General features: G+C 61.9%; 2 protein-coding genes and 1 non-coding gene across 5 annotated transcripts in view; 2 read left to right on the forward strand and 1 right to left on the reverse strand.

Annotated features, from left to right (window-relative positions):
- R3HDM4 (R3H domain containing 4) overlaps positions 1-3,056 on the forward strand; it is a 9,395-nt gene extending 6,339 nt beyond the window's left edge. The window contains exons 5-8 of one of the 2 annotated variants that reach the window (XM_034996958.1): positions 372-457; positions 931-1,016; positions 1,100-1,155; positions 2,013-3,056. In XM_034996958.1, the coding sequence (XP_034852849.1) occupies positions 372-457; positions 931-1,016; positions 1,100-1,155; positions 2,013-2,116 (332 nt within the window). In that variant the 3' untranslated portion in view covers positions 2,117-3,056. The remainder of the gene's footprint in view (positions 1-371; positions 458-930; positions 1,017-1,099; positions 1,156-2,012) is intronic. The other variant, XM_034996960.1, reaches the window with a different exon arrangement.
- A 1,329-nt stretch (positions 3,057-4,385) lies between these two features.
- LOC118006106 lies at positions 4,386-4,492 on the reverse strand. Its single transcript, XR_004677942.1, has one exon. It is a non-coding gene; the product is annotated as a U6 spliceosomal RNA (small nuclear RNA).
- A 276-nt stretch (positions 4,493-4,768) lies between these two features.
- The window catches only part of MED16 (mediator complex subunit 16), a 13,177-nt gene continuing 4,156 nt past the window's right edge, over positions 4,769-13,789 (forward strand). For both annotated transcript variants that reach the window (XM_034996702.1, XM_034996703.1), the window contains exons 1-11: positions 4,769-4,880; positions 6,429-6,613; positions 7,332-7,439; positions 7,745-7,914; positions 8,515-8,946; positions 9,453-9,558; positions 11,538-11,693; positions 11,793-12,004; positions 12,665-12,871; positions 13,035-13,245; positions 13,625-13,758. In XM_034996702.1, coding sequence (XP_034852593.1) covers positions 6,481-6,613; positions 7,332-7,439; positions 7,745-7,914; positions 8,515-8,946; positions 9,453-9,558; positions 11,538-11,693; positions 11,793-12,004; positions 12,665-12,871; positions 13,035-13,245; positions 13,625-13,758 — 1,869 coding nt within the window. In that variant the 5' untranslated portion in view covers positions 4,769-4,880; positions 6,429-6,480. The remainder of the gene's footprint in view (positions 4,881-6,428; positions 6,614-7,331; positions 7,440-7,744; positions 7,915-8,514; positions 8,947-9,452; positions 9,559-11,537; positions 11,694-11,792; positions 12,005-12,664; positions 12,872-13,034; positions 13,246-13,624; positions 13,759-13,789) is intronic.

Genomic DNA, 13,789 nt, shown 5'->3' on the forward strand with positions numbered 1-13,789 from the left:
GGGCGGTGCCCCGGGGGGAATGGGCAGGGAGGAGCCTGGTGTGGGGGAGGTGCCCAGGGGGATGGGGAGAGGGGGCAGTGCCCCGGGGGGATGGGCGGGGAGGGGCCTGTGTGGGGGCGGTGCCCCGGGACGGGTGGGGAGGAGCCTGTGCGGGGGCGGTGCCCCGGGGGATGGGCGAGGAGGAGCCTGGTGTGGGGGCGGTGCCCCGGGGACGGGTGGGGAGGAGCCTGTGCGGGGGCGGTGCCCCGGGGGGAATGGGCAGGGAGGAGCCTGGTGTGGGGGCGGTGCCCAGGACTGGTGCGGAGGGGCCTGGCTTGTGGGCAGGCCAGAGGCTTGCTCCAGCGGCTGCCCCACGCAAGGAAATCTTGTAGAGGACCCGGCCTACACGCCCCGTGACTGCTTCCAGCGCATCAGCAGGCGTCTGAGAGCCGTCCTCAAGCGGAGCCGCATCCCCATGGTGAATACCAGGCCAGGCCTCATATTTCTCCACCTGCTTGTTTTTTTTGATGGCTTTTTTTTTTTCCTCACCTTCTGAATTGGTGGTGGTGTGATGGGAGATCTTTTATCCAGTGCAGGTGGTGTTGGTGGAGACGAGGCAGAATACAGACCAGACCAGTGTGATCAGCGTGCAGGAACCAGGGCTGGGAAAGGGCTTTCCCTGGGGGGGGGGGGGGGGGCGGGGCAGGGACAATGCAGGTCGGTACTGCAGGATGTGTAGGAGTTCACCAGGTAGAAGGCACAGGAGTTCACCAGTATGGCGATATCTCAGCCCTGCTGTCTTTGCAAAGGGTGAGGTAGCCTGAAGTAGCAGGTCAAAGGCCACGTTTGAAGCTAGGGCTTCGGGCTCCAAAAGCAGCCCTGGGCCGGGGCCTGGACAGCTTGTCCACAGTCTCACGGTTGGCCTCACCCCTAGGCCCGTTTCTCCTGCAGGAAACGCTGGAAACCTGGGAGGAGCGATTGCTGAGGTTCTTCTCTGTGTCTCCCCAGGCCGTGTACACGGCCATGCTGGACAACAGGTGACTGGGTGGGAGTGAGCGCTGTGTGCTTCGCCAGGGGTCTGGCCCTGGCCCGCGACCACTTACCATCCATTCCCCTCCAGTTTCGAGAGGCTCCTGCTTCACGCCATCTGCCAGTACATGGACCTCATCTCAGCCAGTAAGTGCTGCTGGCCCGCAGGACCCCACCTGGCCGGTGCAGGCCAGGGAAGCCAAGGCCAGAGCCACTCAGGGTCTGGCTACTCAGGGGGAGGCCTCTCGGGGAGGAGGAGTGGCATGAGCAAATGGTGGGTGGTGGGACTGATGATGACGAATGATGAACGATGATGCATTCATTCATCAGAGGCCCCTCGTGCGCCTGGCTCCATGCTGGGTGATGCTGTGGGCACAGATGCTCCTCAGTCTGCATCTTCAGGGCCGCAGGGAGAGAGGAGCCTGTGTGGCATCCGGGCCCCCAGGACGAGAGGCAAAGTTCTCTTTCGCTGTAGCCCCTCCCACTGTGCCACACATGTGACATTGACCAGTCCCCTAGGGAGGGTCCTCACAGGCCCTTGCTCCCTCTGGGTGCCCCATTGGGTCCTTGCTCCTCATGGGTGCCTCCTGCCCAGAGTTGCTGAGGAGACGGTTTCCATGGCAACCCTAGGATGGTTCCTCCTAAGTCCTCCCTTGGTGGATTTGCAGCCCCCATACCTCTCTTTGTTCCCACAGACTCAGGACAGAAGGGCTGGGCTGGGGGGTTGCTTCTCTGCCGGAGTTGAGCCGAGGCCTGAACCCAGAGGAGGTTGGGCCCTGACCAGATGGGGAGTAAGGGAGCTGGCATGGCCCAGGCAAAGGCCCAGAAATGGGACCGAGCTTGGGGTGCGCTGGGCTAGTTGAGGTTTGGGAGTGAAGGAAAGTGAGGGAGAGGGAGGCTGGTGGGGGCTGGGGTCCCCCATGAGGGCAGGGATGGAGGTGGTGACCTGGGGGCCCAGGACTCCCGTGGTCCGGTCACTGCTGCCCTCCTTGCCCCCTTCACAGGTGCTGACCTGGAGGGCAAGAGGCAGATGAAGGTCAGCAATCGGCACCTGGACTTCCTGCCACCGGGGCTGCTCCTGTCCGCGTACCTGGAACAGTGCAGCTGATGACAGCCCCCCCGCCCCCCCCCCGCTGCCTCCCCCTTGCCCAGACCTCAGATACCATTTGCTACAGTATCTTTATTATTTTGAGAATTTGTCCCTGTAGATACGCTCTTCCCCTCGGGTGGCTCTCTCTCACTCTGGCCCCTTCCCTGTCCACCTCTCCCAGATAAACGCTGGGGGCTGGGGCCACCTGGGACTGGCCTGGCCTTGCAGCTCCCCGCTCTGGGACTTGTATTCGGGCGAGGAGACCCGGCCTGGTCATCTCCGTGTTCCTTCGTTCTGCTTTTCCAGCCCCGTTTGAAGCTTAAGCGAGGAGTGAGAGGCTGGGTTTTTATCACTTTTAATGAATTTGGCATGATTTGTTGTAGATTTTTAAATTTCCCTTTTGGGAAGGAAAACCAAAAACTTGCCCCAACTGATAAACCGGGGGACTTTGTTCTAGTCCCTGCTTAACCCCCCCTTCCCAGTTTTTGGCTTGGGGGCGTCTCTGGGGCTCTGCCCCTTTTTCCAGGAGTGTTTTGTGGTGTGCACGCGCATGCGTGCGTGTGTGTGTGTGTGTGTGTGTGTGTGTCCCGCAACCTAGGACAGAAGCTACATCTTAAAGGCTGGTCTTACCATCTTTTTGGAATGTGTGCTGTTCTCCCCTGGTGGCTTTTGGTGGCTCTTGTGGCCCTGTCTGCTCTGCACACCTCCTCCCTTCATACTGGGGGATCGGGACTTCCAGCCAGAAGCCTCTGCCCTCGGACTGCCCCATTCCCCTCTTCGTGTCCCCTTGCCCCCTCCCCCCTGCCCAGCTCTGGGCTGTTGCCTTGGGGTGTCCTCGCACTGGTCACCCTGGTGTGTCCCACAGAGCAGAGCTGGGGGACACCCCTCCCGTGTGTGTGGCTGGTTGTGCTTTGGGAAAAGTGGAGAGTTCAATAAATTTCTGGTGCTCTGGTCTCCAGCTGTGGGGTTTTCCTTTCCTCCAATGGGTGCTCAGGAGGTGCTTAGGTCCTGGTCAACGAGGGCTGCAGGCCTCAGGGGATGAAGCTTCACACTGAGTGACACCCCACCTGTGAGGCAGGTGTATGGGGAGATGCTGCTGGGAGCCCTGGGTCCATTGGCTCTGCTGCCCTGGCTTGTCCCCTTCCCAGGCGCCCAGGTTCAAACCCCAGCTCTGCCACTTCCAGGCTGTCAGTAGTCCAAAAAGTCCCTTGTGTGAGCCTCCCGGGGTGGCCACAACGAAGGGGCTGTGGCTTAAAACCACAGGAATTTATTGTCTCCCAGTCCTGGAAGCCAGAAGTCCAAACTCAACCAGGCAGGGCCCTGAGGCTCCAGGGGAGGGTCCTTCTTGTGCGTTCCTGCTTCCGGGGGTCCCTGGCGTTCCTTGGCTTGTGGCCGCATCATTGCAGCCCCCGCCTCTGTCTTCCCCGGGCCTCCCTGTGTTCCTTCCCATCGTCTTCCCTGTGTGTGTGTCTGGGACTGGCCGGGGGTCCTGCAGGACGTCCGCAGTCCGGGTGCGTCCCATCAGGGGTCCCTGCTGCCCAGGCGGCTTCTGCCTGCGGACGCTGGCCCTGGTCCCCTGGCCGGCTGTGCTGGTCCGGCTTCGCTCCTGGGAAGCTCCTTCCCCGCCACACTGTCCTCGGGGTGCCGCTGACGCACGGGGGTGGGAGCTGAGAGCCGCCTCCCTGGGGGGCAGAAGATCTGTGTTCATTACTGGGAATCCTGCGGGGACTTTGGTCTCTTCTCCCTCAGGTGTTCACTTACTCAGCCGTTGATATCAGTTGGGACACATGAGGATTTACTTTCTAGTTTGGGTTACGACCCAATACCACTTTACTCCGTCGTCCAGATTGTTCCGGGTTCAGCCGGTGTCTGAGGCAGCCGATCATCGTGGGGCTTGATTTTTTGAGCCCCGTCCCTTCTGGCACCACAAGATGGTCCAGCTAGGCTTGTGTGTAGAAACCCAGATGTGGACGCTTGGGTGTGCTGCACCCGTCTTAGCAGACATTTTAGAAGTTTAAAGACAGACGTTAAAGAATGCACGTCCACGTGGTGGCACAGCGCACAGGGGGCACCTGAGTGGCCAGCGCGAGAGACGGAATCCCAGGTCCCCCGAGGGAAGGGCCAGCCTCGCGGGGCGCCGAGGACCGCCCCCCGTTTTGGCTGCAGCTAGGGCACGGCGCTGCGTCATCCCGCCCCTGTGCCGGGATCGCCGGGACCGGTCCTCCGCGGGGTAAAAGCCTCGACGTGCAGAGCCTCAGTTTCCCCACCCGCTGATGTCAAAGGAGAGCAAAATATGGAACGCTTCACGAATTTGCGTGTCATCCTTGCGCAGGGGCCATGCTAATCTTCTCTGTATCGTTCCAATTTTAGTATATGTGCTGCCGAAGCGAGCACGGTGTAGTGGTTGACCCAGGCACTATTTATAGTGCTTAAAATAAATGACTTTACACAAAGGGTGAATTCTTTTAAAGCGGGTCCGCGACACATTCTTTTCTAGATTCGTACAACATATAGAATAACGAAATGGGATCCTTCACTGAAGTGAGAAAGCGTTCACTGTTCTGCCAAATATAACTCAGGTGGCTTCTGGGACGCCACTAAAAGCCGTATGCAAATGCACCGGAAGCGGGGCTGAGTCGCCGCCTTCCCAGAAGTCTCTGGGAAGCGGCCGCGCTGCGCGGGCAACTCGTTGGTCCCGGGGAAGATGGCGGTGCCGGAGCCGGGGAGCTAGGGCGAGTGCAGGCAGCGGCTGCCTGCTCGGCTTGGCGCCTGGGCCGGCTCGGTGAGCGCGGGGCTGCGGGGGCCGGAGAGGTCGGCCAGCCTCCGGCCGGCGCCCGCAGCTGCGGGGAACGCAGCCCGGAGAAGGCGGGACAAGCGGGCCGGGGGCGGGGCCTGCGGGGTCAGAGGGCGGGCCTCGGGGGACGGCGGGTGCTGGGCACGCGGCCGGGGGCGGGCGGGGCCTGGGGCTTGTGGCGGAAACTCGTGGGAAGCCGGGGGCGAGCTGGGGTCGGATGCGGAGAGCCGGGGGAGGCCGGGCGGGGCCGGGGGGCGGGGCTCCAGGGTAACGGGGGATTTGGTGGCGCGACCGGGGGGCCCTGTGTACGGCGGTAGATGCTGGCAGGCGAAGGGTTTGGGGTCTCTGGGATGGGTCTGAGAGTTTAGGCCGGGCCTGGGGGCTCAAGGGGCCTTCCGAAAGCAAGGATTGTAGGGGATGGGCTTAGGGATGGAGGCTTCGGGGGCGGGACTTAAGGACTCGCAGGCGCTTGTGGGCGGGGCCTTGGTGTCCCTGGTCAGGGCTTGGAGAAGGAGGGGGACCTGGGGGTAGTGATTGAGAAAAATGGGGCTGATCGCACTTGTAATCTCACCGGACTCCTGTGAAAGAAAAGAAAGTAACCTATGATCGATGCTGGCACGTAGAGAGCCTCGAGGAAAAGTTCACCATCATTACTTTTGTTAGACTTCTTTAAGTTGCACCTCTGCCTCCCCTGGAGGCGGTGTCCTCGCTGCTCTTGCGTATCTGTGGGCTCTTCCTCCAGGAAGACCCAGGGCCCGACCTCTATGCACACTGCCCTCATCATTGCTTACTTGGACCGGTGCATTCACCTTCACCCCATCCCTGGCTGTGCACTCCAGACCGCCAGAGGGGTCCTGTTCAAATGTAGATAGCTCACAGCCCCCTGGGGGCCCCCCCTCCCACTAGGGTGAAAACCTCCAGGGCCCTGTAGGACTCGCCCCCGTCACCTCCTGCCCCCACCTTGCCCCCTTTCCCTTCGCTCATCTGCTCCAGCCACATGGGCAGCTTGGCCACTCCTCCAACACCCGAGGGGCCATCCGTCCTCTGGGTCTTTGCACAGGTGTTCCCTCCACCTGCAGTGAACTTTCCCCAGACGTCTGCATGCCTTGTTTCCTCACAAGTACACTGGGATGTTGTCTTTCTGATTAGGCGTCCCTGTTCCTCCATGTTTGTTTATTTATTTTATTTTTTAAAAGATTTTTTGTATTTATTTGAGAGAGAGAGAGAGGGAGCATGAGTCAGGGGCAGAGGCAGAGGGTGAGGGAGAAGCAGACTCCCCGCTGATAAGGCAGCCCGACACTGGGCTTGATTCCAGGACCCTGAGATCATGACCCCAGCCAAAAGCAGTTGCTTAACTGACTGAGCCACCCAGGCGCCCCTCCCTCCATGTTTAAAATGCAGCTTCCCTTACACAACACACGAGACCCAAGGGCAGGGATTGGGTTCATATCATTCCCTGTGGTAAGCCAGCATCCAGCGTGGAACTTGGCATCCTGCAGGGACTCAGAGAATGTCCGTGTCAACCTCCTCCCTCAGGAGCTGCTGACCATCCTCATCCTCGGTGTGTGACCTGTGGCATGTGGGCACAATGGATCTGGCTTACGTCTGCGAGTGGGAGAGATGGCCCAAGAGTACCCACTGCCCGTCAGTGCCCCTGGCCTGTGCTTGGTCCTGCCGCAACCTCATTGCCTTCACCACTGACCTTCGAAATGATGACCAAGGTGTGCTTCCTTGCCCCCCAGCCCAGCCCCCCTCGCCTGGTGTCCCCATTGGGGAACTGGGTCTCCAGCCCTGCCTGGGAGTCACCCTTCACCCATGTGGGCCCTCTCAGGGTTTTCTCATCTACAACTGGGGGTAGTGAGGACCCTAACCTCACAGGTGTGCAAAGGGCAGATGCACTGCTCTCCTACACCTGGTGCTGGGGTGGGGTAGGGGGGAAGACCCTGGAATCACCCCTTTGGGATGGAATGGGGCAAGGGATGTGTGGTCTCCTAGGGCTTGGAGACTTGATGCGCAGTTTTCCAGACCATACATGTTACTATTTTGTTTTTGGAAGCCTCGAAATTACTTTGCTGGGACCTATTTTCTGTCTGTTGTTTAAACAATGTGTGCTTGTTGGAGAAAATTAGAAAAGTAGAGAAATTTAGCATAAGGAAAAAAAAAACATGGAGAGATGCCCACCATTAACATTTGGGGATCATTTTCTTCCAGTTTTTTCTACGTCTCTTTTAAAAACATGACCACGCTTGTGGCAAGGTCACAGGCCTGCTTTGGTCTCCTTGTTAGCACCGGGGCTGTCTACACAGTCAACAGCAGAGCAGCCCTCTGCCATCCCCGTGGGTGGGATGTTCCCTGGATTCCTCCCTGAGCCCTCCTGGGGTCATGAGAAGCTTCAGGGTTGTTATGGTTGCTGTGTTGACTGTGTGCTGTCCTCTGCAGACCTCACCCGCATGATCCATATCCTGGATACAGAGCACCCCTGGGATGTGCACTCCGTCAACTCAGAACACAGCGAGGCCATCACCTGCCTCGAGTGGGACCAGTCAGGTGAGGATGGGCCGGGGGCGGGTGGTCCTGCATGGCTGAGGGACACAGTGATGTTCATCCTTGATCCTGAATCTCAAGGCAACGTGCTCACTCTTCCTGGTCACGTCCCCAGAATACACAGCTGGGACTGGAAGCCTCAACCTGTGGCTTTGTGGCCACGACTCTTCACATTCCCCACACGCACATTGTTTCAGGAGCACCCTTGTGCCACTCCCCTGCTTCACTGCCCCGAGGCCTGCTCCTGCGGGCCCTGGATGTACTACCAGTAGCTGCCCCTGCCCACGGTGAGGGTTTGCCCCCTACAGGCTCCCGGCTCCTGTCGGCTGATGCTGATGGGCAGATCAAGTGCTGGAGCATGGCGGACCACCTGGCCAACAGCTGGGAGAGCCACGTGGGCAGCCTGGTGGAAGGGGACCCCATCGTGGCCCTGTCCTGGCTGCACAATGGTGTGAAGCTGGCCCTGCACGTGGAAAAGGTGGGTGTCCTGCCTGAGCAAGCAAGTGCAGTAGGTGAGGTTATTCACCCTGCTTGTTCACCTGCTGCTCCTCTCCCACCACCAGCATCTTTTGGTTTTTCTAGTACTGGGCCCAACTCATGCTTGCAGTCAAACTGTCATCTGTGTCTTCAGTGAGCCACCTATTTAACTGATGGCCGCTGTCCTCAGCGGGCCTTCCATTCAACTGATGGCCGCTGTCCTTAGCAGGCCTTTTTCCATTTAACTGATGGCCGCTGTCCTCGGCGAACCTTCTATTTAACTGATGGCCGCTGTCCTCGGCGGGCCTTCCATTTAACTGATGGCCGCTGTCCCCAGCGAACCTTCCATTTAACTGATGGTTGTTGTCCTTAGTGAACCTTCTGTCAACTGGTGGCTGGCATCCTCAGGGAACCACTGATGGTTGGTTCTCAAAATCTAACCCACTGTTAGATTCAGGTATATCCCAGAATTCCTCTTTCTGTGCCCCCAGGGCGGGTTGTCAGGTCACAAAGGACAGACGCCTAAAGCCTGGTCAGGATGCCCTCAGCTGGGGCTGGCATTGGCAGTAAACAGACCCCTTGCTCCCTTCTCCCCCCATAGTCAGGTGCCTCCAGCTTCGGTGAGAAGTTCTCCCGCGTGAAATTCTCACCGTCACTCACGCTGTTTGGCGGCAAGCCTATGGAGGGCTGGATCGCAGTGACGGTCAGCGGCCTGGTCACCGTGTCCCTGCTCAAGCCCAGCGGGCAGGTGCTGACGTCAACGGAGAGTCTGTGCCGGCTGCGCGGCCGTGTGGCCCTGGCCGACATCGCCTTCACCGGTGGCGGCAACATCGTGGTGGCCACCGCAGATGGCAGCAGCGCCTCTCCCGTGCAGTTCTACAAGGTGTGCGTGAGCGTGGTCAGTGAGAAGTGCCGCATCGACACCGAGATCCTGCCCTCGCTCTTCATGCGCTGCACCACGGACCTCAACCGCAAGGACAAGTTCCCCGCCATCACCCACCTCAAGTTCCTGGCCCGGGACATGTCGGAGCAGGTGAGCTCCTGTCTGGGGGGTGCCCGCCCCCCCGGCTGCAGCAGCAGAATCCCCACGTTTCTCATCTCAAGCGTTGGGTCAGGAGTCTGATGCGGGCCTCACGAGGCTAAAACCCCGGTGTGGGCAGGTCTGGTCCCCCTAGGGCCCCTGGGAGACCTGGCTGCTGCCCTTCCCTGGCTCGTGGGCCCCCCCTGCATCCTCACCGCCGGCAGCACGGGCTCTGCTCATCCCTGGGACTCCCACCCTCTGCCTCCCCCTCCTGAGGACTCTGGGCCCCAAAGCCTACAGGTCCTGGAAGTCGGGATGGAGTCCTCTTTGGGGACATCTTTGTGGCCGTTGGTCAGTGGTCACCCAGGGCTCCAGTGTGACCACACGTCAGTAAGGCCCCCGACTTTGTGAAGCCCTGACGGTTTCCTCGGCTGCCCCCTGCTTTCCACTGGGGGGACGCACCGGCGCGACATCTGCCATTCCAGCCCCGCCTCCTGACCAGCTGCTGCCGTCCCCAGGTGCTCCTGTGTGCGTCCAGCCAGATGAGCAGCATCGTGGAGTGCTGGTCCCTGCGGAAGGAGGGCCTTCCTGTGAACAATGTTTTCCAGCAGATCTCACCTGTGGGTGAGTCCCCCCGCTCCTGGGGCACTGGGCTTCCAGCGCAGCGTGCGGGAGCTGCTCCGAACAGCTACACGGTGCCGGCCCGCTCCAGCCTCTTCATGCCTGCTGTAAAGCCGCTTCATTCCCGTCCTGGAGAGCCCCCTGTCCTGAGGCTCAGAGACGCGAGGTCCCCCAGTCGTCCCACAGGGGTAGCCTGACTGCCTCACTCTGACGCCTCCCGGGGGGAGCATGTGCCTGCTTGAGGAACAGCAGTGCAAAGGTCCTGGGGCAGAGACCAGGAGCTAGAGTGGCTGAGCAGGCAGGGGCACAAATACGCGTTGCAGCAGGGCTGGGGGTACACACAGCCCCCTGGGCTGCAGAGGCCAGTTAATCCTAAAAACCACACAATCCTCCAAAAAGTCTGGTCTGTGGTGAGGAAACTGAGGCCTAGAGGGCGTGACTGAGTTGGCGCAGAACGTACCCACTGGCTCACCTCCCCCTCCCCTGCACCCATGTGGAACCCGCAGTGGCTCCAGATGGCACTGACCTCCCCCCACCCCCGCAAGGCGCGCCCCCTCTCCCTGACGGACCCCAGGACGTGCTAGCGCAGCCTGAAGTGACTGAGAAGCCAGAAGAGCCTCTGGGTTTTCACCCCCCCGCCGGGCCCACACACAGAGATGATTTCCAGTAGACGACAGCCAGGCTCTGCTGACGAGCGCTAATGGAACCTGGAGTGGCTGGCTGGGCCCGGGGCGGGTGGGGGGTACTCGGGACCCGCTGGTGAAGCTGTGTCAGGAGGCCCCCGTGGCTCCTGCCCCCCGCGGGGCAGTTACATAAGCTGCGCGCTGTGGGGCAGAGTGATTAACGTGAAGACGGTCACAGCTGCCCTTTCCCCAGACCCCGCGTCCTCAGCTTGGCGGCGGCGGGCAGGGCCACAGGTGTGCATGGCCCCCTGCCCCCGAGCAGAGGGTGACTAGCCCCGGGGCCAGCCTGGCCACAGCCACGACCTAGCGTTTGTGCCCCGTTCGGGTGCAGATGGCGTGGCGTGCTGCCTGGACGTCCGCCGTAGTGACTGTTACAGCTTTGCTGTCCCTGTTGAGTACTGAATTACCCTCTGGCCTTAGGCAGTCTCAGTGCTCTCTGGGCCTCAGTTTCCCCTGGGGGCAGAGCTTGCCGGGACTCCCTCCCTGGGTCACGGCAGGTCTATAAGCTGTGACAAGCCATTCAGGGCAGAGCTCTAAGGTGGAGGGATGGCAGGGAGGAGCTGTGTGATAATCAGCTGTCGCGTGTGACAGACCAGCCCTAGACTCAGTAGCTCAAAACCACAGCTCCACGCTGTACTGGGAAGGGCCGCCTCTGCTGCTCGGCCTGGTCTGCGTGTCTGCTGTCAGCTGCCGGGCCATCCGGGCTGCTGCCTGTCGGCTGGGCACCTCGTCTCCCCCCATGGCACACGTGTCCCTGCAGGCCTGCCCCAGCGCGTCCCAGTGCATGAGCACCGTGGGAGTCTCCCTGCGTCACGTTTGCCAGCACCCACTGGCCACCCCTGGACTCACGGAAACCAGTCCGCCAGTTGTGGGGGCTTTTATCACCAAGAGGGTGGGTGCAGGGGGGCCGATCTGTGGCACCTTGACCGTCCAGCTCAAGTCTCAAAAGGCGGGCAGAGCTGCCCCCCACCCCCGGGACCACTTACATCACGAGAAAACCCGATGCAGGCTGACCGGGTCTCAAGGGTGTGTGTGGTGGTGGGGTCCGGGGTGCTCCCACCGGCCCCAGCCTCGTGGTCCCGTGAAGTCCCAGGGCAGGATCGTGCTGGTCCAGCTTTTGTCCCCAGCCCGTCGTGAGCCGTACGCCTGGCTGGGCCGTGGAACGCTGAGTGGCCATGCTGGGGCAGGGTCCCCAGTGCGGGGCCAGAGGCGGGGGCCAGGGTGGCGTGCCTGGCGCCCCCTGCAGGGATCCGCCCTGCTGCATGTCTCATCTGTTCTGCCCCCCCACCCCGTTTGCAGTCGGCGACAAACAGCCCATGATTCTGAAATGGCGGATCCTGTCCGCCACCAACGACCTGGACCGTGTGTCTGCCGTGGCGCTCCCTAAGCTGCCCATCTCGCTCACCAACACTGACCTGAAGGTGGCCAGCGACACCCAGTTCTACCCTGGCCTCGGTATTGCCACCTCTCCGCGGATGGCCCCTTCCCGCCCTAGCTGCCGGCGGGTGTCCCCAGCGCCCCCCATGGCTCAGTTGCCTGCACTCCCACCTGCAGGGCTGGCCCTGGCCTTTCACGACGGCAGCGTCCACATTGTGCACCGGCTGTCGCTGCAGAGCATGGCCGTCTTCTACAGCTCCGCGACCCCACGGTCCGCTGACGAGCCAGCCATCAAGCGTCCACGGACCACCGGCCCTGCCGTCCACTTCAAGGCCATGCAGCTCTCCTGGACCTCGCTGGCCCTGGTCGGCATCGACAACCACGGGAAGGTGAGCTTCGAAGCTCTGGGCCTCAGGGAAGAGTGAGGGGTGGGCCCCGGGACCCCCATTCCTGTCCCTGCTGCTGGACAGCCCGAGATTCCTCACCTGTGTGGTGAGGTTCCTCTGGCCCCCTGGGGTCCCAGAGAAAGGTCTGCTGTGGTCTGGGGCGCACAGTAGGTGCTCAGCAAGCAGGAGCCGTGAGGATGGTTGCTTTTCACCATGGTGACGGACATAAGCCTCCTGTGGCACCAGGGCTTCCTAGGTGCTTAGTAAATGTTTTTGTTCCCCGGGGGGCCTTGGCCTGGCAGATGCACACTCACCCTCAGCCCCAGGCGGGCCCGGCCCCCCACCTTCCATTGCAGACCCCTCACGAAATCAGCTCCTGTGAGTCGCTTTTCTTTGTGCCTCCTGCCTGAATCCGCTTACTGTTGGCCCTGTCCTCGGTGTGTCCATGTTGTGGCAGGCAGGCTAGGAGGTCTCTCGCTGCGAGAGGGGTTCCGCTTCTGGAGACCCTGTGGCCCACGAGTGGATTTGCAAGGCCCAGGGAGGGAGCGCTAGGTGCCTGGGGTCACTAGGTATGGGGCTGGGGCCCAGGTACCCCCAGCACTCTCCTCCCTGCCCGAGGGTGAAGCCGGCTCGGCCCTCACCTGGCGCTTCCCCCTCCGGCAGCTGAGCATGCTGCGCATCTCGCCGTCCATGGGCCACACGCTGGACGTGAGCTTGGCCCTGCGGCACCTGCTCTTCCTGCTGGAGTACTGCATGGTGACGGGCTACGACTGGTGGGACACGCTGCTGCACGTGCAGCCCGGCATGGTGCAGAGCCTGGTGGAGAAGCTGCACGAGGAGTACACGCGCCAGAACGCAGCCCTGCAGCAGGTAGGCTCGCTGCCCCCCCCCCCCCGCGCTAACGAGCTCCGAACCTCGGCCTCCTCTGCGAGAAGTCCGCCCTGGCGGGGCTCTGGCGGAAGCTGCTTCCCGGCCCCCTGGGGGACTGGCCCTGCCCGTGGGCCGCCTGCTCCCACCACCTGTCCCCACCCAGGTCTTGTCCACCCGGATCCTGGCCATGAAGGCCTCGCTGTGCAAGCTGTCACCCTGCACGGTGGCCCGTGTGTGTGACTACCATGCCAAGCTCTTCCTTGTGGCCGTCAGCTCCACGCTCAAGTCCCTCCTGCGCCCCCACTTCCTCAACACACCCGACAAGAGTCCCGGCGACCGGCTGACCGAGGTCTGCACCAAGATCACTGACGCCGGTGGGTCCTGCCCCCGACACCCTTCACCAGCGGTCATCCTAAGCCCCACCGGAGGGGTGGGGTGTTGACCACGTGCCAGGCATGGGGTGGGGGCGGTCACCGGGAGGGCCCTCACGGGGGCTCGCCCCAGAGCTGGGGACAGATGGTAGCCACAGGGGAGTGTCAGCCGGACCAGGCTGGGGAGCAGAGTCCCGACGGGCCGCTCCCCCCCCCCCCCCCCCCCCCCCCTTCTTCGAGGTCCGGGGCCCGGCCCCCCGTGGGTGCTGCGGGGTGCCAGCGGTGGGACCAGGGGCGCAGAGCCTGGCGCCCCCGTGTGCGTGCATGTGTGCGTGCGTGTGCTGCAAGGCCCTGGTGTACCTGATGGCCTGTCCCCTCCCAGACATCGACAAGGTCATGATCAACCTCAAGACGGAGGAGTTCGTCCTGGACATGAACACACTCCAGGCGCTGCAGCAGCTCTTGCAGTGGGTGGGGGACTTCGTGCTCTACTTGCTGGCCAGCCTGCCCAACCAGGTGCGGTCCCTCCTGGGCGGTCCCAGCCCCC

This window comes from Mirounga leonina, unplaced genomic scaffold (assembly GCF_011800145.1).
Source record: "Mirounga leonina isolate KUSES-001 unplaced genomic scaffold, KU_Mleo_1.0 Mir_94, whole genome shotgun sequence".
Lineage (NCBI taxonomy): Eukaryota > Metazoa > Chordata > Mammalia > Carnivora > Phocidae > Mirounga > Mirounga leonina.